The 27,991-nt window shown below is 37.8% G+C and overlaps 1 protein-coding gene across 1 annotated transcript; it reads right to left on the minus strand.

The window, feature by feature from the left end:
* Positions 1-2,052: 2,052 nt before the first annotated feature.
* TNFRSF11B (TNF receptor superfamily member 11b) lies at positions 2,053-27,974 on the minus strand. The gene is made up of 5 exons (XM_077167538.1): positions 27,638-27,974; positions 10,610-10,979; positions 6,818-7,009; positions 4,952-5,176; positions 2,053-3,251 (listed from the first exon to the last, which is right to left on the minus strand). Exons 1-5 carry the CDS (start codon positions 27,665-27,667, stop codon positions 2,863-2,865), a joined length of 1,206 nt encoding a protein of 401 aa, XP_077023653.1. The 5' UTR covers positions 27,668-27,974; the 3' UTR covers positions 2,053-2,862.
* Positions 27,975-27,991: the final 17 nt, after the last annotated feature.

A 27,991-nucleotide genomic window follows, 5' to 3' on the forward strand; every position in this document is an offset into this window, starting at 1 on the left:
TCTGAAATAATGCAATGAGAAGAGCTAACACTTCTGTGCTATTCTTTCTACAAGTCCACAACCCCTGTCTAATTCCTGAAAGAACATCAGACAAACTGAAATTGAGGGATGTTTTACCAAACAGCTGAACACTATTCTTCAGAAGTGTTAAGGTCATGAAAAACAAGAAAAGACTGACAAACTGTCACAGATTGGAGGAGACAAAGGTGGTAGGTTGACTAAATGTAATGTGGGGTCCTCAACTGGACCCTGAAACAGAAAAAGGACATTACTGGAAAAACTGGGGAAAACTGAATAAGTTTCTAGTTTAGTTAATAATATTGTACCAAGTTAAATTTTTTCTTTTTGATAAATGAATAATGATTACAAAAGATGTTAACATTAGGGGAAGATGGTGCAGGTATACAGGAATATTCAGTGTCCTATATTTTCAACACTTCTGTAAATCTGAAGTTGTTTCAAAATAAAAAGTTCAAAAAGACACACAAAACATTGCATGACTTTTAGTTGTATCACATTTGGAAGAAAAACTTGAAGTAAGCTGAATCCAAAGAAACAGGAGAGGGGCCTGTCAAATTAGCATTTGAATAATTTAGACTTGATGCCATTAACTTGAAAACATTTCTTAAATTTAAGTGACACATATAGGACATTTCTTCTTCTACAAACCAGGAGCTTTGTTCGAAGACCTGGAACTTCTAAAGGGAGAGAATAGGCTATTCATTAATTCCTGCCCTCCTGCTTTGACCTTCAGCATTTAATTTCTACAGTGTTTTCCACATCAAGTATTACGGTATGGGGATTCCCTTTTCCCAGTTCTGAGCCTCTTGGCCTCACCTTTGTTCCCCCCCACATACACATTTATGAGTTTATGTGATATTTACCACATCTTTTGAAGTGGCCATTCCTGATCTCATTTCACAAACATAGGTTGATCTGTGACAGTGTTAAATATTCTAAGTCACAGTCAAGTCAGAAAAAAAGGGATACAGGTGACCCTCTTTTAGAAGGTGATATCCTCTTCTTGGGAATTACTGAGACCCTTACTGACCATGTCTTTATCCTAATCACAATCTAGGATAATCAGTCTCTCTCCTGGGGATTTGAAATTTTGAGTGGAAAATTATGAGCTGTAAGACTGAAAGAAAGTATAGGAACGTCTGTCCCCGAGGATCTAGAGTTGTCTTGATTCTGTCATTTCTGAAGAATAGATGCTACCTCTATTAGTTTCCTGTGGCTTTTGGGAAAAAAAAATTCTATAAACTGGGTAACTTAAAACAACAGAAACATAATTTCTCACAGCTTTGGAGACCAGAAGTCTGAAATCAATGTGCTAACAGGGTTGTGTTCCTTCACAGACTTTGGGGGAGGTGGTGGGAATTTATTCAGTGCTGCTTGTAGCTTTCTGTGGTTCCAGCTTTCTTGTCTTGTAGCTATCTCACTCCAGTCTCTGCCTTCATCTTTACATTGCCTTCTCCTCATCTCTTTCCTCAATGTGTTTCTCATGAGACATTTGTCACTGGATTTAGAACTTTTCTTAATAATCTAGGATGATCTTTTCATCTCAAGATCCTTAACTTAACTGCATCCACAAAGTCTCTTTTTCTGAATGAGATAGTAGTCACAGGTTCCAGATATTAGGATGTGGACATATATTTTGGGGGGACCATCAATCAACCCGTTATATTACCCTTCCAATCAGCTTTCTGTTCTTCTTCAGCTAAGTAGTGTCACTTTCTCTTATTTGCAACTCAAAAAACTTATATAGGTTGGTCTCTCAATGTTCGTGACAACTGGTCTAAGTGGCTGGTGTTATCTGAATGCTGAGCCTGACTTCATGACTTCATCAATTTTGGGTGCATCTGAAAAAGGCAGACTTCTGCCCTCCTCCCCAGAGTTTCTCAACAAATTGGTCCTGAAATCTGCATTTTTAACAATTCCCAGATGGTCCTAGTAATAAAGGTAGAACAGGGAAGATTATGAAAGCCCAGACCCATCCTTATCCCATTCAAATGAAAACAAGAGGAAAAGTAATGAAAAATAACTTGAAAACTTTAATGAAGTTTATATAGTAAAACCATAAACTCTTTTAAATAAGGTACATTCAATTTCTCAGAGCATCTAATATTCAGATAACTTAAATTTCATACACTTTCCAACATTAAACAATGGGCTAAATAATGCATTTTCTATAAAATGATATTATAGCTTATACAGAAAAAATTATATTATAAGAACACTCTACACAGGAAGAAAGGCAGTACCTATTAGGAAATGCTATGTACTTTCCATTAAAAAATATATTTTATCTCTTTCTTTTGTCATAATAATAAACAGAATATAGCAGTTTTCTTCCTAAAATTAAGTCTTAAACAATTTCCCTTTAGGATGATAATATGTACAAACCTTATATCTGAATGGCTATAAATAGAAAATACGATAATAGTGTTACAGCTATATTAGTAACTTTTACAAAGAAGAAATAGGGCTTTCTAATAAAAGCCTGTATTACTGCTGAAATCACAAAGCTTTCCGAGTTAGACATTCCCATATTTAATAAGGCACAATGAAGTCTAGTTTATTACTTCCAGTTGAATTACTGAAGGCAGTAATAAGGAAAGATAGAGTCAGTAGATATTGGACCAGATCTGATGGTCAAATAAACTATTTGGGGTTGACTGAACTTTTGGGGACTGTTAGTTCCTTCTCCTCATCATGGTTTCTTTTAGTGCTGCACTGAGGCAAAATCTAATAACTAATGATGAGAGAGAAATCACTGCAACCCCTCAAGTGCCTGAGGAACAGTTGACCACCCACCACACCTGGCCCTCTGTGCGAACACGGCCCTCTGACCATTTTCACTTATAAGCAGCTTATTTTTACTGATTGGACCTGGTTCCCTATCATTTCTAAAAACAGCTTCTGATATAACCTGTACATGGTAAAGCTGTGAAGAAACCTGATGGTCTTCTTCAGGCTCTGAGTGACGGTTTTGGGAAAGCGGTACGTCTTCAGGTGCTTGAGTCCGTGCAGCAGTCCCTTGAGAGTGTCCTGGTCACCATTTTTAATTCTCCACAGGCTGAGCAGCTTCAGGATCTGCTCACTTGATTTGCACGCCGTCATCGTTCTTTCGATGTCCTCGGCTTCCACTTTTCTCCCCGGTAAGCTTTCCATCAAGCTACTTAGCTGCTCCAAGGTGAGGTTTATGTGCCCGATGTGCCGTTGCACGCTGTTTTCACAGAGGTCAATATCTGCAGTCAGCAAAGCCCCAAAAAGATGTCACGTGAGACATATTAGGCTAATGCCACCACGAACCCAGTCAGAGGCGAAAGGTTCTCCCAGGATTTCATTTTAAGAAAAACCTTTTCCTTTCTTCTTTAGGGGTTTAAATGACCCTAGTTATTTCTGAGGACTGAGAGAAGTATTATTTTGCACCGAAATAGGATAATGTCATAAAATCTAGGCATCCACAAAACTTTGTTAGAAGGTTTACTTTTGGAAACTAATAGTAGAAAATTACAAACACATTACAATCAGTTAAAAAGGAAAAAGTAGATATGATTTCAGTAAAATCAGAATATTTTGGAATAACAGAAACAAAGTATTCAAGATAGCTATTTGTAATAAAAACTTCCATTGTTTGATATCTGACATATGCACTGTTTGAAAGACTCAAATTTAATACATATACATAACATCAGAAAATTACTTCAGTGGAGGAGAATATCAAAAAACTCAGTGATCTGAGGCCACACCCCATAGAGAATATTTCAGCGATGAGGTGGGGCATAAACATTAGAGGGAGTAACTAATGTTTCTAATAGTGATGAGTCATTTAATATCTGTGAGCCCTAAGGCACGCCAGTTAATCTTTTGGGGCTGACATGTCTTCATTTATAAAATGGGAAAATTTGGTCCCTTCCAATTTTATCAGCCTCTGATTCTCTACTTCCTTTTCTTTTTTGCTTCAGGGCTAATTATACTTTCAGAGAATACTTTGATTTGCCAAAAACAGAAGAAAAGAAAAATTGACTCTTTGCACAAGCAAGAACATTCAGCTCCAAAAAGTTTTAGTTTCCTAAAATCTGGTGCCTCAGTTTCAGATGTTTTGGGGCTTTTTGGGTCATGTATGACTACTCAGTCATTTAACTACTAGCGAAAAACAAAATGAATTTCTGTTTTATGAAAGCCTTCTGTCTCTCTCTCTCTCTCTTTTTTTTTTTTTTTGACATGTTCTCTCAATGCTAATTTAAATTAGAACTTTTTGCTCTGTATATCTTAAAGCTTATAGTCCACACTGGATGAAAGTCACTTTTTCTGTCTTAATTCTCTCCCATCATAAACTCACACACATAAAATACACACACTCACAGTTCTAAAGGCAATTCTTTATAAAAACCTGACATATGAAGAGTAGTTGGTTTTAAGCTAACCTTTTCCTCCAAGAAACTCACTTTTCAGACTTTATCTCATTAATCCTCAACATATGCTATTAAAATGCTAATTTTAAAATAGGCTATGTTGTTGGAGCCTCTTTGGAGAGAATTACCAAATAAATACAGCATTTCTTCTTTTTGAAAATGCAAGCTAAGATCCAAAGCAGTTAAGGAACATCTCCTAGGTTATTAGCATCCTAGCATCCAGAGGGGATGCTAATAAAACAACTAAGGGATCTGGAGGCAGATTTCCCTGAGGTCTAGTCTTGCACTGAGGCATGCATTGTCTCTTCTTCCAGAGTATTAATGACACTTTAAAAAGAAAGTAGGGGAACCTAGAACTTTGCATGTTGGTTTAAGGGGAGCATCTACACTATCACAGGGTGAAAACTTTTTTCAATCCAACAACTATTCCAAAGGAAAACATTATCCACAATTAAACAGATATATAGTCTTGTTCCTATTGATTAATAAAAGGGTTTCTCTGGTTTCTGATTGATTTGCTTACTTCATACCTTGAATGATCTTCTTGACCATATCTTGGTCTTTGTTTTGGTGTTTCCATAACTTTAGCAGCTGGAAAGTCTGTTCCTGCGAGCTGTGTCGCCGTTTAATCCTCTCCACACTCTCTGTGTTTACTTTGGTGCCAGGCAAATTATCTGCCAGGACACTGAGCCAATTAGGGGTAAGCTTCGTAGGAACAGCAAACCTGAAGAATGCTTCCTCACACAGGGTGACATCTAAACAAAGAGAGGAAACCAAGAAGATTTACTCAACTATTAGATTCTTGTAAGTCTATGGGACAAAAACAAAAATGCAATGCAATCGAGTTTTCCAAGATATAAAATGCTAAAATGTAGGATTTGAATAAAAGCAACCTCTGTTAGCTGATCTTAGTTGCAGAGTACCAATCCAATTGGGCTCATGTCATTTCTAAAGTTCTCTTGGGCATACAGGTCTTTTGTTGGGGACAGTTAAATAAATGTCTAAAAAGAATGGTAATATTGACACGAATCGCAGCCAGAATGAATTATTTAATTTAATGTAAATATACACATTGTGTTAAAGGTTTATCTGCTGCCCACAAGATCACTGTCAAAACAAATAGGATCTCTGCCTATTAAGGAGCTTAAAATAATCTAGAGTAGTTTATTATTTTATACACATACATAAACACATAGTTTACCATTGTGAACAAGGCAAGGTATGAGTCCATATATATAAGCATACATTAAGTGGGAAAATAATCGAACACAAAAAATTCTTCAGAAAAGAGGGACCAGGGCCAGAGATCAAGAAACTCTTTGGATGCATTAGTTCTGGGTTTGAATGTTGGCTCTGCCACTCACCACCCAGGGACTTTAAACAACCATCTTGGAGTTGTTATAAAGATTAAAGCCTGTAGCGGTGTGCACAGCACATAGTCACTGCTCAATGAATGATAGAAATAAAATAAACATGAATTAAATAAATTTTAGAGAATGATAGAGTTTCGAAGATGCTTAGTAATTCATTCTTCTGACTACCCCATCCCTCATTCCATTTTTCAGATTAGAAAGCAGAAAAGCTAAATGACTTGCCTAAGATTTTGATTACACAAGTTTAAAAAAAAATGTTGGAGCTGACTTGGAATCTGAACTCTCTTAATCCATATTTCTGAGCCTCAGATACTTCTAAATAGCACAAAGAGATGTTTGCAGAAAAAGCCAATCTGCTTCATGACATTGTATGATTAAATGCTAAGAAGCTTAGAATGTAGTTAGTGTGATAAGCCCCTAAGCAGAAGGTCTGAGATTGGGGTAATAGTGGCAGTCACTGGGGGAGGACACCAACCTGATTAGTGTTATCACTAATAAGGAAAACATTCAGATCACCTGAACTTAGTTTTAGTGATCCTTACTGAATAGAGTTTAAGACAACCAAAGGGACTTGGAAATTTCATTCAATAGATGCAATGATTCCATAGGTAATATGCCAACTGTACATTTCTAACTTTGTCATCCGTTTATCTCACTTTACTTCTTAGTCAACAATTTTTATTTTGTCTAATAGCATAATAAAAATGCATGACAAAAAAACATTCTACAATCTGGACTCTGCTAATTTGATCTCAGCCACCTTTTACACTGCTCCTTTCCTGTGGGTAAAATTGGATTTAAGGGTGAAAGGAAGAGAAAAAAGTGTAATCGGTGAGAAGATGGGGAAGTTTTGAAGAATTTTGAGTTGTGGCTTTAATAGTGATGTGCAGGGAATAGTCTTAAGTCCTTAAGATTCAAAACAGGAAAATGTGAGTTTGACTAAGAAGGTGGCCAGGGGGCATTGTGTTCAACTCAGAGATACTATAAAATGCAACAGAAGCTGAGACTTGGGAATATAATTACCTATTCCACATTTTGGAGTTGATTCACTGTTTCCAGAACATATAGTGTCATTTGTTGCATTTCCTTTCTGAATTACCAGGAGCCCAAATGCACTGCAATTTGTGTGTCTCCTACAGGGTGCTTTAGATGACGTCTCATTTGAGAAGAACCCATGTGGACATCTTTTGCAAACTGTATTTCGCTCCGGGGTTCCTACGAAAAATACCAAGCAATTTAGCACCTTCTTCTCAAATATTGTCACAGCAGATACCCTCTTAAAGCAATTTTAAAAAGACTTTCCACTTGGTTTTTACTGTTACATTACCCAAAACTTTAGGCACTTTCATTTTTCACTTAAATAGATAGAGAGATTGAGAGAGAAAGAGAGAGAGAGAGAACAAAACTTCTAGTTGGCCTTAAGGCAGTTTCCTCCATGTAATCAGACACAGGTCTGTTTTGCTGTTACCTCCAAAACACTCATTAAATGTGAGAGGGGAAAGAAGGGCAGGATATTCATTAGTCCTGCCTCTGGTTAAGACTCCACAATATTTTTCACATAATTATTCCTAGAAAATCATGACAATAACTCCTGTATGTCAGCTGTAAAATCATTCTTAGAAATCAGCACCCATCGAATGCTGCCTTGTTAAATTCCAGTCGGTACCTATGAAGATCTTTCCTGAATCTTAAATGCAAAGCAACTCAATAAGTATGCTAACCTTGAGAAGTAAAAATTTACAACATTATAATAAACTTTTGAAGGTGGCAATAAAGTGGGCCACTGACTCAAAAAGTGTAAGCCTGCAGTTAAGCTACATGGTAAATGGAAGATGATATACTGTTTGCTTAAACCATTGCGTAAAACAGCAGTCATTAAAACTTCAGGGAAGGGTGACTGCAAGGGCATTTTATTTCATGGTGGGAAGATATTTGATAAATCAGGAGAAAATGTTGTAAGGAAAAACTTGAATCAGTCAACAACTAAAGAGGCTATTAAAAATTAATATCTTCAAACACTTACTCTATTTTGCGTGGATAAATCATATATTATGGTGTATTTGCTTATGAAAATGCCTCCATCTAGTGTAAGCTAGTTGAACAGATTTAGACCTCAGTATTCAAATGTAGTTTTTACAGGCCAATTCTGGTTTAGCCAAGATAACATAAACAAAAGAGACAAATGACAGCTATAGAAAGTTATTAAACTTCAATATTAAAAATTCAACCTCCTAACTTGAATCTGTTACCAAAACTAGCAAAAAATAAGGGAGCAAAATGGATTGGTTCTGGTTTCATTGCTGCCTGTTTCCTTTCTAAAGGGATTGATGATGTAAGGACTAGTAAAAATGGCAAAATGCTGGGAGAAAAATAGAGGAAAAACAAAAGCCTGAAATCTTCATACAATAAACTGCACACTCAAGCCCTGCAGGGACATTATCTTAGGAACCACGTAAAAGAGGTCTTTGGTTTTGGTTTTGTTTATTTAGTACTTTTCTTACCATATCACCCTCGTAAGTGGGAAAACAACTCCACACTAAATTCTATAATATCATAAGGAGAGATTTTTTTTCGGGGGTCAGAGTTCTATATTATTCCATTGCTAATATATTGGGAATAAGTGGCTTGTAGGTCTCCCTTTGCCATCTGCCACATTCTGGAAAGCCAGCTTCACAAAGAACAGTCATTCTTCAGATACGTTATTCTTGACTTGTGTCCTCTCCTCCATCCTAGTGTGGCTGTCCTTTGTACAAGATATTTTTTCCTTGTACTTTAACATTTCTCAACAAAAGAAACCCAAGAATCATAGGAATAAAGTTTCTTAATGCAATCAGAGGCTTTATTTAATGAGCTTTCTGAACAGGACTTTTCTCTTAAAATTGATAGAACTTAAAAGATGTATCCATCTAAGTAAATGATTTTATCTTACTAATTTCAGTGGAAATATATGATAATTATAACCTGGCAGGCCAGATGTGACTTATCATCTTAATGAGAAGAGTTCTTTTTCATTGAAAATGTCACCATGCTAGCTCTAAGTAATCCTATAGGAATTGTGGGGTTAGCAGATAGAACAGAAGTAAATGAAGTGTGGACAGTAGATAACAGGCCACCAACACACAAACAATGGTTATTAAATATGTTTTGGAACACCCTGTATTCCTTCTTTCTCTTCAGGCTGGAAACTTGCTAAAGGAGCTACCATGAGGTTTTTAGGGAGCGAGAGAGAAATTAGCTCCACTGTAGTGTCACAAATTAAAATGTCTACTTTTACCCTAAATCCTCTTGTTGCTTGCTTCTTGCATTTTGCAGATTGCCATGCTTATGTGAGAAAGATCCTTGCTATTTTCATATTTTTCTAATTTCATTCTGCATAGTCTATGCTTAATTAATACATATAAACTTATCACATTGAATTAAATGGATGTTTTGGTTGGATGGATTTTCTCCCCCCGTAGCATGGCTTAGTTTTGAGTCCCAAAATATGATGCAATAAAAACTAGGAAGTGTCACCAATACCTCCTCCAAGTACGCATATAGAGGCATTTTAAGTGAATCCCACGAAGCTTGTGACTTCTGCAAATAACGGTGTAAAGACACATAACTAAGGAAATTGAGCAGGTTTCAATTTTGGAATATGTTTCTTTTGTATGCTTTAAACCGAAAATATTTGCCATCTACGAATTTAGATTCTGTGCAATGCAACTTCTGAAAATTAAAATAGTTACAAATAATTCACAGCCTCTAAACCAGTGTTTTTAAACCAGGGGCAAGTTTGCCAAAGAGGGGACATTGGCAGTGTCTGGAGATATTTTTGGTGGTTGCAACTAGGGAAGGGGCTATTGGCATTGGATGAATAGAGGCCAGGGATGCTGCTAAAGGCCATGGAATTCGGGACAGTTCCCCACAACAGGGAGCTATCCAGTCCAAAACGTCAGTAGTACTGAGGTTAATAAACCCTGTTCTAAACTGAGTAATCAGAATCTTGTACTGATTACTACTTCCTCCAGAAAAGTATGTAAATATGCTTAATTTTCCCAAGAAATGAGAATACTACACTGGAACTTTCTCAGTGTTGTAGAAGAAAATATGGGATGCAGCTTCAAAATATTCAGCATGTTCTTGCTCTAACCTGTGCTGTTCAAAATGCAAAAGAGAGAAAGCACTTTGTTTATAGACAAGTGCTTACTCTTGGCTTGACAATGTTTTGTCTAAGATAAAGAATAAGCTCATTGAAGAGACACGGCTACAGTCTTTATCCTCCCAGACACTCAACTCCCATGCCAAAGCAAGAACTAGCTTCATTTTTAATAATGAAATGCCTTTTCCCCTAACCATTCTCATTTTTTAAACGTAATTAATTATAACTGCTCATTGTTAGCACGCTAAAGCCTCATTAATATCAGCATAATTATTCTCCTGGTATCAATTAACATTTCTGATGTTTGTCAAAAAGCACTGCAGTTTGAAGCTGCCCGTGCTGAAGTGAAACATAGAGGTATATATCAACTATAAGCAGTGCAACTAGAAAATGTTCCTTTAAAAAAAGGGCAATCCATCATGCATCTCATTAGAGAGCAATTTGCTGCATTTGAGATTTGTCACTAAATTGCCCTGTAGTGGCAAAGTATTCCTCTGAGAAATGTTCCTTTGGCAGCAATCCAGACATATAGTATATACCTAGCAGGTTCCATTACCTTTGCAATTTGCTGTACAGCAATGTCATCAGAACAAAAGTGCTCCCCTATCGTTCACCACTCCCTGTCTGTGTACAAACATAATTAGTATTGCTGCATGTTGAAAGCTGATACGTACCAACTTGTACCACTCCAAATCCTGGGGGACAGCTCCTGTGCTTCGCGCAGAACTCGAGCTCGAGATAGCGCCCTTCCTCGCATTCGCATAAGCGGTTATGGGTGCGATTGCATTCCTGCTTTACATACTGCAGCTCCTTGCACACAGAGTTGCAGTACAGGCACTCATCACTGGTGTGCCAGCTGTCTGCGTAGTAGTGGTCGGGGCACGGGGCACAGACGGTCTTCCACCTTGCTGTACAGTGTTGTTTTAGGTAGGTGCCAGGAGGACATTTGTCACACATCAGCGGACGAGAGGTTTCTGGGTCATAATGAAGATACTTTGGAGGAAAGGTTTCCTGGGAGGTCCATTTAATGGAGATGTCCAGGAACTAAAAGGAGAAAAGGAAATGGTGGCAAATTGGCATGGAAATAGGATGGTTCTTCTGAACAAAGACAAAAAAAAGTGCTTTACTACCTTAAGCCTAATGCCCGTCATAACTACTGAATGCACCACAAAGTTCTAGAGCCCTCAAGCTTGCCAGAATTCTTGTGACTGAATCTCTAAAGCCTGCAAATTGGATGGCAGTGAACATATCAAGTAAATCCAGGCTCATAGATGATTGGAGTTTGCAAGCCACTAAATAGATTCCTAGAACTTTAAGACTCATATTCACTCCAGAAGATCATCTAGTCTAGCATTTACTCTCATAAGTGAATGAAATCCAGAAAATTAAGTGACCATCTCTCTTCAAGGTAATTGGGGAAAAAGTTCAGGAAGCAGACAGGGGTTCAGGAGCTTTAATAAATAATGGCAGGAAGAGGTTTGTGCTACCTAAGAAAGAGGATATCTTGGGCAGGGGTGCTGCTTGGGAGAGCAGCTCCAACTGGGTGTTCTTCCTTGTACTCTAGATCTCAATAGGTCCTTCTTGGGAGCACTGAAGTAGTTTTTCACCCTAAATTACAGGAAACATACACTCAGAAGAAGCAGTGTTGTTTGTGTATAGGGGGTGGTTGTTTGGTTTCTTTTGTTTGTTTTGGTAGAGGGATCAACACTGACTATTTCCAGGCTTTGGGGAGGGAGATACCAAACATATCATTAATTTTTCCAAATTCACTTCTTTGCAGAACTCAAGAAAGCTCACAGAAACTTTTTGACCCGGGGAAATCATGCCAAGCTAGAGAAACAGCGCTGCCTTTTGAATTGGGGCCACAAAGGTAAAGAATGGTCTTTTCCATAAGCATTTAGGTATTTTAATCTAAGTAACTTCATTCATTTCTTACACACTAAATTTCATGGCTCACTCGACCTGATGCAAGTTGATAAACCAGAAGTAAAAAACAAGACCCCTCACCTAGTACCATAACCTTTTTAACTAAAGGCAATTTTCACAGAATAACATTGCTTTGATTTAAGGAACTCCCAACTCACCACAGAACAAACCCAGTGAAAAATGGGGCTGGTTCAGGAAATCCTCTTGACCGGGGTGGGGGAGGAGGATGGGGAGCATTCTGGGGAAAATATGTACTTGATTTTCTCTGGGGCATTTTATTGGCACATGGAGTGAGTCGAAATTAAGAGAAATAAATAGACTGGTTTTAGACCAGAAATTATCATTTGGTCTGATTCTTTCAGAAATACATGGTACCTATTTATTCATTGAACACATATTTATTGAGCACCTACTATATACCAGGAATTTTAGAAGGAATCCAGCATGGTGGTTGTTTTAGTTTCCCAGCTGCTAAAACAAACACCAAATAACGGTTGGCTTAACAGCAGGAATTTATTGGCTCATGGTCTCAGAGACTAGAAGGCACGCTTCCTCCCAGGTCCATGTCTTCTGGCTGGCCAGCAATGTTTGGGATTCCTCATCTTTTCCAACATGTGGAAATGCACATAATGGCATCTTCCCCTTTCTCTGGATTCCATTAACTTCCAGCTTCTATTACTCCCTGTGGCTTCAGCCTCTGGGTCTAGTTTTCTTTGCATCTGAGCACTTCAGCTACATTGGATGAAGGCCCACCTTCATTCAGTTCAGACACACCTTAACTAAGAACATCTTCAAAAAGCCTATTCACAAATGGGCTCATGCCCACAGGACTAGGTGTTGGGACCTGAGCATGCCTTTTGTGGGAGGCTGCATTCAATCACCAACAGTGATGAACAAAACAGAGATGGCCATTGCCTTTATGGAGTTCACAAGCTAGTGAGGAGGCAGACAGCAAGTAAGTAAAGAAAGAAATAGTTACAAATAATGATAAATGTTACAAAGGAAACAAAGTAAGGTGAAATAACAGCTTGTGTTGCTTAGTGGTCATTTTACTATATCATGAAACATCTTTCAAGACCCTTTGTGTGACTTTGGCTCAAATGCTTCCAAAATTCTCAATGCTAAAGAAGGAGGTTTTCTAATGTAACTTGCAAAGACACATGAAAGCAATGAGAAATACTTTTCTCTCTTGCTCTTCACTTTTGCTTTCCTGGAAAGTCACTTTTGAGGGTTTTGTTTGCTTTCAAGATCCTGACTCTTTTTTGTCTTGAGTCTTGCCCACATCCTGGTAGGGTTACTGCTCCTGAGATTTCTCCCAGGCCTGCTTCCCTATTTTTTCCCCACTGCCATTTCAACATGGCTCAAGTGTCCCATTGATTTATCAGTGCTGACTCTTATTTACTTTACTAAGCAGTGATGAGGAGAGGATGGGAAAACCTGACAGATCATACTTGTATTCTTCACTAGAAGTCACTTCATTCGAAATTGCAAGATATAGCCAAGAATGTTGATGAGATTTATATTTTTCTAGGTGATTGGACATGACATTGTTGGCTTCATGAAACCAACATTTGCCATTTCATCAAAGTACAGGGAAGTTGGGACAAACAGAGTCCACTGAGAAAAAAATATAAATATTTTAGGGATCACTGAGCAATTATCTTAATGAAGATAATTTTCTTTAAGGCCACCATATGAAATTAACATAAACATATTTAAAAATCAGAGAGCCTTGACAAACCATAGACTTATTTTCCACAAGTTCAATCGAGCCTGTGTTTTATTTGAAAATTTTCCACTTTGGTAAAAAGACAGAATTCTGTGTGGCCAAAATTGAATGTTTAGCTCTCAATCTCTGGTTAGCCCCAATTCCCACACAGAATTTTTGGTGACTGGAACAAGTTACTGTACAGAGGCAAGATTAATAGAGCTCTTCATCTCAGTCCTCTCTCTTGCTTTTTTATGTATTTCCTGGAAAAGCAACTAAAAGATGCTATAGTATATACCATCCGCATAGTGACCATATCTCCTTTTCCATCAATATTATTTAAATCCTAACAGCAGTCCCTTTCCTTGCCTTCCATTTTTAATGTTAGACAGTGCTAAGTAATTTTCCGTTTCAAATCTAACCCAACTCTAATATTTGCTCTCTTCATCTATCAAATGTTAGCAGATGGTAGTGACGGTAGTGGGTGAAGGGAGTGGGAGGTTGAATTAGTTGTTCTCTAAAGCACCTTCCAGCTCTTACATTATAATGTTCTGTGGTTTGGCAGAGGCTAATTGGCCAATGAACTTGAAATAAATGTTTTCCTCTAACCCCCTTCCTAGATCTTGCTCCACCCAATGTTATTTGTGAAACTCCCTTTTACAGTGGAATTCTTTACCAATCTCCACTTAGCCTACCTTTCAGATTCACCCATACCTCCCATTGCTTCTGGAAAACTGACTTATGCCCCAACAACCTGAATTCTTAGCTCTGCCATCTCTCTAGCAAGCTATCTCCTATCTGCTTTTACCAGTGGAGTTGTATGCTTCACAAAAGTTAGTTCTGTGTTTGTTGCTGAATCTATTTATGTTAGTTGTGCTTGTTGTTATAGTTAGGTAATTCAGTTAAATATTATGTGAATCAATAAACCTGAATGTGAAAAACTTTTTCTATAGAAAGTAAATTAAATGCTTTGGGATGATTTGATAAAGATGAGCCACAAAATAAAAAATTCTATAGAATTTGGGATGGGGAAAACCATTCCAGAAACAAAATGGGAAAAGCTTCTGGAAGGATTACACAACCAATTTGTTTAATAAATATCATTAGCTTCCAAAACTGAAACATTCGATAATACGTTATAGTTATGAGTTTTGTAAGAAAGCATGGAACTCCAGTTAGCAGATACAGACTCTGAGAAAAGACTCTGACTGCATATCAGAACACAGGTGAATGGATATTTATTTAAGTGTTTTCAGTCAAAATAAAATATTTAAGACGAATGTACATAATTTTTATGATTAAATGCTTTAGCTGATTTTTTTTTATTAATCATCCAATCCTTAGTCCCAATCACAAATAAATTTTCTAATGAGATTTCCTTATGTTTAGGAAGTAGAGTGGTATGGCAATGGTATGTGAAGAAAAACAAAAGAAGGGTAATATGAAGATGGAGTTCTTGTTTTGTCTATTCCATTCTAACACACATGTATTAAATCTCTACTATGTGCAGGCAGTGGACTAATAAATAATCTTTATAATATTAGTAATTATTTTGTTTTGTACCTACTTTAAGATACTTTACCATTATTATCAAGAAGCCACTACCAACTATAAAAATGAGTCTCAGAAAGAGTAATTAATTTTTCTCAGGTCACAGTAATTAGTGGAGGCATAATGCAAACCCAGAGAATGTGTCATATGATGCTATTTTTTTGGTGAAATCCTTTGCTATTCATCAAATGCTGACAAAAGTATTTATCATAAGCTCCAAAGTATTTATTTTTCATTCATTTAGGAGAATAGTTAGGAAATCGCCAGTTAGGAGATCAACAAAAGCCTTCCTGGAGTTCAGATGAATGGACGTGGACTTTTCTTTCTTTGTGTTAAGACTAGTCCAAAGCTACTGAGATGGAACTTTCTCAGTTAATAGGTGATTTGACTACAGCTCTAATGGTATATGCTTCTTCCTAAAGAATAAAAACACACACTTCCTCCTGCAAATTTATTTTTGCATTATGCAACACAGTCAGTTCCATACTGCAGGGCTTGCTCTCCGGAACACAGAACGATGAGTGACCCAGTGGCTTTCTGTTTATGGAAAATTCATTAAAAGGAACCCACGCAAGGCCTGAAATAACTGCTTGGTTTGGGAGTTCCTTTTGTAATCCCTCGTCGTAATCTTTGCCACAGAGAACTATTTGAGGACTCTCCAGAGTTAGTTAAACTTCTGGTCAGTTTGGAAACCATGCTCTTTTATGTTTCATCTTAGCCAAGAACGGAAATGTCCAGGCTGTATATCATTGTGAGTTTTTCTAAAGCTCTTTTCCAGTGTATACTGTGAAGGTTACCAAAAACAAAACAAACACTTTTTCCTGTGAGGGTTAGTTTATTTGATGTTCTATAGACTTGTGTAATTCCTTCCTTTTTCCCTCCATTTGTGAAGTAATTCATTTACTCATTCATTCATTCAACAAACATCTATTGAAATGATTGCTATGCTCTGACAATGTTGTTAAGCACTGAAGTTAAGTAAGTGAATGTTCTAACTCTATTGGTAAATTTATTAAAAATCCCAGGGTGATGTAAAATACTCGTAAATCAACTGGAGGGAGAAGAGAGGAGAAAGAAGATTGAGAAAAGATTCAACAAGGACAGATCAGAAATGATGAGAGACTGAATTCAGGCTCTGGTATTGGAGAAGAATAGGAAGGGATAGATATGAAATGTTGATCTGTTTGGACTGGCAGGAGGGGGTGGCAGTGTTCATCGAGGAAGCCATTGAGACACACACCCCGATCTCTAACCATTAGGTGTGTGGTGTCACCATTAATTACTGACAGCAGAAGAAAGAGATAGTTAGAGAGAAAGAGAATAAATTTGACCTGGAACATCTATCTATGAGTCTGAAGTGGTGATGCCTGGTAAACAATTGGATAGATGTATTGGAAGATCAGGACAGAGATGCAGCTAAAGACACAGCCTTCAAGATTATAAGCATATAAATGGCTCGAGAAATAGAGAGTCTGGATAACACTACCCAAGGATACTGCATATGCAAGCAAAAAACAAACTAAAAATATTAACCCTTGCCACTATAAACATTTGCAAGATGGGATGAAGAAGAGAATGTAAAAAAGGTAGGAATGTCACCAAGAGTTTCAAGAAGGCTGCTGAATGAATAAAATGTTCTTGAAAGGGTACAGCTTGGCAATTAGATCATTTCTATGAAGTAACAAAAGCACGTTCACCTGGGAAACCTGCATTTAGATTATACGCCCCTTGGTTTTCTAACTCAGCTCTGCCATTAGCTTAGTAAACTTGAGCCACGATCTCATATCTAAAATGAAAATAATCCTTATTTTACCTATCCCCCCACCTCCCATAACAGTTATTGTACTTCAAATAAATAAAGGCACGCGGATAACCTTGGCAAAGAATAATTCTCCAGAGTGTATGATACATTATTACATAACTTAATTACATAAGAGGTGGAAGTGGGAAATATTTGAATTATACTCATTTCTGAAGACATTTAGAGGTTTCTTGTTCATTAAGAAGGAACATACCCAAAATGTGCCAGAAGTTGGTTATCTACCCTATTAATTGTCACCAGAGAAAGAATCTCTGACTTTTTTATAAAATCAATTTCTGTACCTTCCAAACCAGTGTCATTTCCTAGGTCTAAATCAAATGTTTCAAGGCAGTTCCATGGCTTTGTATGTCTCTCTACTCCTTTAGAGCCTAGCATAGTGTCTTCCATATAGTAAGAACTCAATATATCTATTTAATTTTATTCCATTCAATGGATATACTGAATACCTACTATGTATAATTAGGATAGTGGGATGATTATACAGAAACAGATAAATATCCATCATGTAAAAGATTGATTTGCAAGGATAAGCACAAATAATCTGCAATTTTCTTATCTATAAAATGATAGTGATGATGGATTTGCCCAAAGGAAGCTATTTTCTAAACTATTTTTTGTCTTGCATGTACTATACCATTTCAATTTAACTTCCATTTTACAGGTGAATGTATGAAAAAAGCAAATAGTTCATTTGAGAGGATTACCTACTGCTGCCAGGCCTCCATTTAAGCGTCTATCTCTGGTTAATAATTTTCACCATAGCCAGTTGTTTGGCTGAGGATTATGTTTCTAGGTAAGAGTAGGTAAGAGTAAATGAATTAAATGTGTTCATCTATACAGACTGATTTGCTGCCAACAGCTTTTTGCTGGGAGAACATGAGAAAGGAAATACAAGCAATTAAGATTTACTAGATGGATGAATGAGTCAAATTCTATACTCTTTTACTCACATGAGGGGCTGAAGAACTGTCTCCAGGTAAAATTTAACTTCAAATGTGATTTTTGTTCCTAGGAGTTTCCTTTAGTTGTTTGAAGGCTTTGAATTAATTTGCAATACTGTGTTTGTGGTTGGAATCAGGCAGAATTACCAGGATGGATTTATGATGCTTTTTTTGCTTCAGAGGAGTTTTGCAGACAATTAACATTCAATAGATTAACAAATAAAGGGGAAAGATCTCTGAGCAACAGGCCCTTGTGATGCAGGTGAAAACTTACAAGTTTCCAAAGAAGATTTGCAAAAAAATTACATATCTTGGCTCTTGGATCTTAACATTTCTTCTCCTGGGGCTGCTGTTGATCACCATTTGTGAGATATAATGTCAATTCTGCAAACTCTTTAACTTGACAACAGGACAGGTGGTATGCTGCCATATAATCATTCACATTGAGCCCACTTGGCAAACACAAGGGCAGCTTTGCTTCTGTAGAGATTTCTAGCTACAGTCCATGCCATTTTGGGCTCAGAACTTGCAATACATTTTAGTATGTTGGTATTTCAACATTATTTTTTAAAGTTCACTTTATTTACACAGTACTTTTTGGGGGAAGATAATATCATTTTATGAATTCCTTTTGGCTGAAAATTACCTGTATTGAAGTCCAATCAATATATGGCTAAGGATAGCTGGCAAAAGAAAGGGAAAATGATAGAAACTGAAGATTTCTAAAACACCATCTGAGTCAAATACATGGACATTTACTATGTGCCTCTGATGTATGAAACACCATACTAGAAGTCTTGGCTGATCTCGTGAGTAATAATAGCTTAGTTTATTATAAAGATGTAATAGACTAGGCTGTATACTGAGTCCTTTCTTCACATGCTATTATTGTCTATTCCCCCCCAAAAACCTCTGAGGAGGTATCATAATCTCTATTTTATAGTTGAAGAATCAGACTTAGAGAAGATGAGTGACTTGTCAAAGATCAGAAATAATACACAGCTAAACTGGGATACAAATCCCCTCTTGTCTGACCCTCACTCTTTAATATCTGACTCTACCCTCGAGGGATTTGTGGTCTTCAGAAGGAGACAGCCATATAAATGGTTAACTCTAACACAAGGTAAAGTTTAATTCTATATATCTGTTCATCCATCCATCCTTCCATCCATCTCTCTAGACTGATGAACAAATTCTTCCTCCTTCCTCTCCCATCCTGAAATGCAACAGTTTATACAGCCTCTCTGGAAGATGGTCCTGTGAGACTGAGTAACCATTTGCACTTTATACTAAGCAAGAGCTTTTCAGCAATACCTCTCCTTATGTTTGCGCTCCTCTTGCAGGCTTACCCTTCTTTCACTCATTCCTGCTTTTGCCAGGTTGCATTTTTCAATAAGGCGTGAAAACATGAGTTTTGCCTCATGTTCTATTTCCTTGGGAACCTCAGCTTGGGCTCCTGCTCAGTAAGAAGGCTAGGGCATTTAATTTCAAAAGAAAAGGAAGGGAAAAAAAACATGGTGACATCCTAGGAGCTGAAGCAGGAGCTGTAAAAAGGATGGAAATACATTGGAATTATTCATCCTTCATGAGCCCCATCCTGGGGCATTCTTAACCCTAGAAAAATAGAGAACTGGGAGTTGAAGAGCACTTACAAGGGGTTTGCTCTTATCTATAGGTAGTTTTCAGTGGGCTCAGCTACTTGATGTAAGCTCCTATATGGCAGGAAAACGTCTCAGCTGGGTAACCTTGGTGAATGAACCTCAATTTCCTCATCTGTAAAACTAACCCCTACATCACTGGATTTTTGTGAAAATTAAATGAAATATTATGTGCAAAGTCCACATATTATTGATATTCTAAAAATTGATCTCTCTCTATTTTATGGGTTCCTCCTTTTAGCTTAGCTTAAATGGGTAGAAGTTGTACAGATGAAAGCTGAAGAAGAGTAGATTTCTACAAATTCAGGGTCACTTGGAAGCTATGAAGAGACATGATCTCTGTTTGCTTACTCTCACAGAATAGGGTGTTTTGATTGAGAGTCTACCATTAAGTATCTGATGATCTCCTACTCTGCAGCCCAGCTAGTGTTTATGTGATCTCAGTTCTCTAGATTTTAAATTTTCAGCAATAGAAGAAGCCCTTTCTCATGAATACTTCTCCTTTGGTGAAATAGGTGTTTGAACTGCTAATTCATCGAAAATCATGGATTTTAGTCATTTTTACTTTTAAATGCTCTTTGCCATTACTGTCCCTCAATTATCAAATGTAACCGGGGTTTGGCTACTCCTTCAGCTGGGATTGGCTGGCTTTTATGCTGCGCTAATAAACAACTTAAAACTGCAGTTGCTTAAAAAGCTACACATTCCTACTGGGCTGGCCAAAGGCACTTAGCCTTGTCCAACAAGCAGGACCCAGGATTATGTGGCATCCTTTACCTGGAGCATGGCTGGTTGGCTGTGCAAGAGGGAAAGAGAGCGAGGGAAAAAACCAAACCCTTGGGAAGGGGGTCACATTGTTGGCAATTAAGTCCTCTAATTTGAAAGTGAGTTACATCATTTTAACTCAGAAGTCATTGGCCAGAACTCCTCACATCACTCTCCACACCACCGCCCCCCCCCCCCTTACAAGACAGAGGCTGGGAAGTACAATTCTTCCATGTTTCTGGAAGGGGAGAGAATAGAGAACAATTGGCAAACAGCGCACACGCAACTATAGTTTCGCTCAATAAATATTGCTACCACCTTCTAGTTGACCTTTATTTTGGTATATTCTAATATATATTTATTTTCTTCTTTTTTTACCGGGCATTAAAATAAGAGTCAGGAAATGGAGAGTGTGGAGGCAGAGGTCTTCTCTCAGCCAGGTGTATTATTCAAGTGTATTATTTAATGGTCATGCCAACCCACCCATTATCACGCTTATTCTGCCCGAAAGTTTGACATTGATTCCAAAGAGCAGTGTGCAGTTGTCAAGTATTTCCTTGTGAATACAAATTCAAGGAAAATCCTGCTCAATGAGTCTAAGAAGATTGCTAGTGACCATAATTATAGCTCTTCAGCAAGTCCCGAGGGAATGGCTTGGACCTGGCTTCTAACTAAATGGAATATGAGAAACATGCATATAACAACTTCAGTGCATACCAGCTAAACACAAGAAGGACTGGTTTCAGAATGAGAACACATCTTTATGTTTAAGAGAATAATCTGTGATCCTAAAACAAATAAATTGTACCACTTACAAGCAGGCGATATTTTTTTAAAGCTGCTTCCTCTTGTGAGTTCCACTGACTTATACATGAGCAAGTAGGCAGAAACCTTAACAACTCCAAGACTTTTTTTTTGCAATTCTTTCCTTTAAGAGAATGTTTTCCAGAGGTAAATAAGTCTGCTCGATTTTTGCATGTTAAAGTATAATTTAGTCCACAGTCCTTTTTTTTTTTTTCCTTTAAAATACAGATTATAAAAGCTTAAAACTACAACAGACCTTCCATACATTACCAGTTCCAGTGTCACTATTTTACAGATGAGTAGGGTAAGGCCCAAATAAATGCAGTCACTGACTGGACCTCAGAAACTCAGCACCCCTCATTTCCTGTCTGCTGTCGCAGAGGTTTTATCATCACTGTGTCCCACAATTCACTCCCTAAATTACAAGTTTTGTTGGTAGTGGTGTTGGTGTAAATTGACAGTGGGAAGAACTTTTTAAAGAATACGGTCTTTAAGTCCATATTTTCTTTGAATAAAAGAAATAGTTTTCTGAACAAGAAAGTAATATTACATGACATGGGAATTGAGGTTTCTGGATCAAGAACCAGAGGGAAAAAAGTTAATTTACCAAAGGCAGTCACAGAGCTTTTATCAATTACTGTGTTGTTTTAAATCTAAATTCATCTCGACACCTCTTTTCCTATTTTATAGTTGATTATTTAACAGGCTCTTAGAGGAAATGCTGCTAACATGCAGACTCAATTGCAGTGAAAATCTTAAAACTATTCTTTAAATTTTTTTTATGAGGCATTCGAGGAAATTCAGTAAAGTTTGGAAAGTATTAAAGTGATAATTTTATAGAGGTAAATTTTTAAAAGTCACACAAAAGTGATAAATCAAAGCCATTAACAGCACGTTACTTTTTTTTAGAATGGTATTTCATTTCCTCTTGAATCTTCTCTCTACTTATAGACTGGCTGATTCAGATGCTTCTGAGAAATTGGGGTGAAAAAAAATCTACCCCAAGCATGGGGGAAATTATGTCACTTTGCAGTTGAGAGAACCATTTTAGTGTGTCTGTAGACTAGTCTGGCCTTTGAACATTAATTTAGAGAGGCCAGGTAAATGTGAGAGGGGTAGGGAGCAACACAGCTTCTTACCTTAAGTGTAGCAACACTATTCTTATCCCTTAGAACTGTCTAAAAGAATACTTTTTTTAGAATTTCTATGCTAGTTACCCCAAAATATTCTGTGGTAGTGAGTTCCAAAAGCTAATTACATGTCACATAAAAATACTGTCCTTGTATCTATTTCAAGTTGGCCATACCTCACTCTTTCTTCTTGCATAGATAGTTTACAGATGTTGCTAGGATTTTCAATTCACTAGTTCCTGAATTGTGGGTTGCTAAGTTTTATTTTGATTTTTGTGTTCCTTTCAAACCATGACTGCTATTATTGTTTGTATTTGGATTTTGTCTACCAGACTATCAATACCAGAAATATGCTCTGGAGGCTGCTTCATCTTCTCTTCTCTTACCAGGAGAGATCATCCTTTCCTGTGGCTTTCAAGACAGTCTCTATACTGAAGGCCCAGATTTTTTATGATCATCAACCCAGGCTTCTCCCATGCTCTGAACATTTTAATCTATCTCCATTTGACAAGTCCATCTCCACTGGAATGTTTCCAAACATACACAATTTATCACGCCAAAACCAAACACTTGTACTATGGGCTACAAATAGCACTACAGTCCAACCAGATGTTAAGGTCAGAAAACTGGTTCAGCTGAGCTTAGACTGTGCATCCAAGGATCAATATATGAATCTGGCTCATTTTTTGTTGTTCTCTTTAGACTAAGCCTGCATGAAGGTAATGATATGAACCTTTATCATAGAAATGTACAAAAGGACATTTAAAACATGGTTAGGTAGAGAGGATCTTATATTTATATTTTGAGAGAGGCTGAAGTCAAGCCAATATTAGAACGCTAAATCTCTGGCAGTAAAACTACATTCTGTTGAAACATCCACAGAAATTGCTAGTAGATTATCCAATACCCTAGTAAATCTCAGCGTAGCTTCTTTCATTCAGCAAACACATATTTAGTGTCAGGCACTGTGGACATGTGGAGATTACAAATATGAAAAAGGAAAAATTCTGTGTTTGCAAGGAGCACATATTTTGTTTGCCATATGGGTGGTGCTAACTCCTGGGAGAAGTTCTGGAAATTTGTGGAATATTTCTGTGGCCGTAATGATTGTTCATTGCTAGATGTCCTGAACAATGAAGAATGATCCCATACTCCACAGGCTTTCAAAAGCCCTGCTGACATCTGATATAAGTAATGTAAGTGAAAATCCTATTTATCACTATCTGAGCCAAGATCCCCACTCCATTTTCTATACATACAAAGTGGGTTTTGCATGATTTAGATACATACTGAATTTTCCAAAAATTTAACAATGCACAATTTGACAGAAGACTGTACTTTGTTTAGCCTTGTTCACTATTTCCGAAAATCATGGCAGCAAAGGAAGCACTGCTCATGGTTTTGGAGTCTCTGGTACAACATACGTGCTTCACTCTTTATTTCTAGCAGTCTCTTTATGGCATTTCTACATAAAGATACTAGCATATGACTACTTCATTATGTCTTCAGGTGAGGCTTATTTTATTATAAATTACTTTCTTTTTATTTCTTCTTTATAGTATAGTTGCTCCAGTTTATTGATTTTTTTTTTTAAATATATGTGTCGGTAAGATATATGTTCTATGAATTTCATTTCAGGAGAGCAAGGGCCTGTTACAAATCATTTATTATAAAAGTGCACGAAGAAGTCTAATATATTGAGAACTACTGCCCTACAGGGTAAAACGTAGAAATACACTGATAATTTTGGCATGAGGCAAGCTAAGGGGCAGCCAGGTATCATTAGTCAAGACCTTGGGTAATGCAAACATAAATTTTTATGAGATTAATCTTCTTCTTCAATATACCTCCCAGTCCTCTTTTGTTTTTGGCTGCAAAGGAGAAACTCAGACAAAGGAACTGCTGTTGGTTAATGAGATGCTAAAGAAAATAATGCTTTTCACAGAAAGCTTTCACGCAAGTAGAGAATGCAGGCAGGAGGGCCGAGGGTTGCTGAGAGCGAGAATACATTCATGTGTGTCTAGTGACCCTTTCATAGATGCTGCCATAGCTCTCCTTCTAGAACAAACTGGATAAAACATCTGGCATAGAATGCTTTCCCCCTCAACCCATGGAATTTGACAACTGCGGCTTTAGCCTAAGAAGTAAAATTAAAGACGAGATTGAAATTAGGAAATGTGCTGGAGGTTGCTAGGTGACAGAGGACAGGAAGGTTGCTAGGGACAGGGATCAGTTCTGTTTGGGTCTGAGTATACATGTCAGATCGTCCCATAAATTTCATATTGCTCACTCTAGTATAACAACAATAACAACAACAACAAAAACCAAAGCAAATACACAAACTCAACCCACTAGGGAATAAGGGGAAGAAACAAAATAAACAACAAAATATCACAAGCCCCAATGGGCATTATTCTGAAGGAGAACAGACTGATCTGGAAGTTGTCCTAAGAAAAATACCTACGCCCACTCCCTGACTCATAATATCATAACATTAATTCAGAGCTAAGCCTTGAGAAGTATAATGGATGGTTCTGGCACCACACAATGGGAAGTTTCAGCTACCAGTTCAAATCCAGGCCCAGGCCAGAACGTTTATAGTATGTCAGGGTCGCCTGGACACCCATGAATGAAGCGATTTGGTAGGTGTTACTCTCCTACCTTGCAGAGCAGGTCTCTGCTTACTACATGCCTAAGCATTCCAGGAAAGCCCACAACTATGGAATTCGTCCTAACGATGTCCTTCCTGCACTCCTACCTGCATACCCTCTGCTCTCACAAACTGATGCTGCGCTTCTATTTTGCTGCACAATGTTGCCTTCTCCTACCTCTTGGGCCCAGGATGCCTTGGTTTTATTCCCAGCAATGAAAAAATTCCTACCCATCCTTCAAAGTGATAGCTGGCTGCCATCTCTGCCTCTTCCTCCTTCTGGCATCATCTGAACCTTGTTTATAAAAATGCACTTGGCTCTAGATTTTCCAAAGTTATCTGTGAGCATAATGCTAGAAGCAAGTATAATACGAAGCAGAAACTTTTACATGGTTATTGTGCATGTGTGTGTATCATTATCTCCATTTTATGGAGAAGAGAAAGCTCAAGAGAGAAGTTTCTTACCCACACTCAGGTCTCAGGTAAGTGACGGTACTGGTATTGGAATTTTGGCCCAGCTGATAACCACTGTGCTGCAACTTACCTTATAAGTTCCTGGAGCGCAGATTCCCAAGCCACCCAGAATGTCCCCAGCAGTAACCATTACACATCAACTGCATATTCAGTTGTCTGCCTCCCGCTCAGGCTGTGAAGGCCATGGGGACAGGAGCGTTGTCACTCATGTTTTCTACTTTATCCCCGGTGCCTGGCTGCTTGCCACTACAAAGGACTAAATATCTGTGGTGCTTCCAATTCCTGGAACTGCACCTGCATGTTTAGGAAAGGTGCTAAGTGTCCATTCCTGATCACTTATAAAATAAAGTCAACCTCAGAAACTAAAGAAAGTGAAAGGAATAATCTTCCCATTTTAAACCATTTCTATGTTCAAACCACATGTCTTCCAAAGATGCAGTATCATCCCAAATTAGCATAATCTACCCACATCTCTACTTAACTGTACGGATGTTAAGTTATTTGCCTATTATTTAAGAACACTTATTTTTAGGTACATGTTTTATTCTGTGAAAATCCTGAAATTTGAAAGTCCCTGATAGTAGTTTAGTAGAACTTTGAGAGAATACAAAGGGCTATGAAAAATAATAGTTTCCTAATATTAATAACAGGATTTTTTATAATTGCTAAAAGCCAAAATGACTAAGTAAATTGTGGCATATCCATACAATGGAATGCTATGCAACAATGAAAATAGATGAACAATTACTGTGCAATCAAATAAAGGAGATGAATCTCACAAATGGAACCTCAAGAGAAAGAAGCCAGACACAAAAAAAGTACATAAAGTCCATTTATATAAAGTTAAAATCAGGCAAAACTCATTGATGGTGTCAGAAGTCAGAATATTGATTTCTCTGGCCATAGACGCAGGGAGCTCCTCGGATGCTGATGGTGGTGTATTTCTTGATCTGGGTGCTAGCTCACAGGGCTCAGGTGGGGAGTATTCATTAGGCACTTATGACTTATGGCACTTAAGTATTCATTAGGCACTTATCACTTATATATATATATATATATATATAGTTTTGTTTGTTTTTTGAATGCTGTATTTTAACAAAGGTTTACTTTTTTAAAAATTCTCCATAGCATCCATATTGGTGGAGTTACATGAAAAAATTATACAGCAGTAGATAAGATGAGCCTACTTCTGTATGCACTCCCCTTCATCCTACCTTTTCTTTAGTGACTTTGCTATTTAGCGACTTCTTTATGTTTGTATATTCCAGAACTTATTGGTAGACAGCTGGCCTTCCATTCACTATTTGTGGTTTGGAGGTTGAAATTCAAACATTTACTCCAACACATCCAAAACACATATGTGGCTTTAAAATGGGTTTTCCTATCCTTACGTGAAGATCTGACTCATATCTTGGTGTTATTCCACACTGTAGCAACATAAAGAAAATAAGTCATTGGTCATAGAATCACCTACAAAAAAAAATCTCATTAACTGGATTGGTCAAAAAGCTTAGCGAAATCACAGACGTGAGTTTCTTTGCCAAATAGCATGTTAAAAACAATTTTTAGCCCTATCTGGGACTGAACTTAAAATTATTTAAATATATCTTAGAACATAACATTCTCTCTCCAACATTTTCCACATTATATTGAAGCTGAAACTGGAATCATTTTAATAAGATCTTATAAAATTTTAAATTACACAGATAAGAGGTGTGTGTGTGTGTGTGGAATCTTTTCTCTGATGCTAATTATTCAAAATATCCTATAGCATTCACATAAACGGCGAATGAGCCTAATGAAGTATCATTCCATCCAAATTTTGCTCTAATTATAGTAGTTTTAAAAATACTTGCATCTTTTCCCAACTTATTCTGAGTCTAAGGGATTATTTCGTTGCCAATAATAAAGCCCAAGTTGATTAAGCAAAGATGGTACGAACTAAATGAGGGCATTAATAATCTGAGATGAAGAAAGAGAGGAATGACATGGTTGAAAATCATTCTAACTGAAAGGGCTAGATCTTGTCTTGCTAGCTGTTTCCTAAACTCGGTAGGAACTTTCCAGTGTAAAAGGAAACCCTAGGAGAAGGATGGCACAGCCTGAAAGACGTCTCCTGTGTCAACCTGACCCCGCATCTCTGCTGGACGAGGGAGTGAGTTGAGCTTTTTTCTCCCCATTAATCCGCTGGGGCGTCCGGGGACCAGGAGGCAGGCAACCTCCCCAGGCGCCCGGGGCGCGGGCACCCGCGTCTCCCTGCGCCACGGACTTACCACAAGCGCGCAGCACAGCAGCTTGTTCATTGTGGTCCCCGGGAAACCTCAGGCGTCCGGAGGTGGCGGCGGTGGCGGTGGGGCGAGCGCTACGGTGCGTCTCTGCCACCCGTGCACACATCACGTTATATATAGCGTTCTGGCAACAGGAAGTATCGGCTTAGCTTTGATCAGTCATTCCCTACCCTGGACCAAACTTTACACCTTTCTTTTTTAGGAACCTTGGGCCCGGAGCAGCGGGGGCTGGGGATGCGGAAAGCTCCAGAGTTAACGCTTTCAGAGCCAGGGTGGAAAAAAATGGCCCAGGGAGGTGGGGAGAGGGGCGGGGATGTCCGGCCCCAGGCAAAGGGAAAA

Source organism: Tamandua tetradactyla, chromosome 6 (assembly GCF_023851605.1).
Source record: "Tamandua tetradactyla isolate mTamTet1 chromosome 6, mTamTet1.pri, whole genome shotgun sequence".
In the NCBI taxonomy this organism is placed as follows: Eukaryota; Metazoa; Chordata; class Mammalia; order Pilosa; family Myrmecophagidae; genus Tamandua; species Tamandua tetradactyla.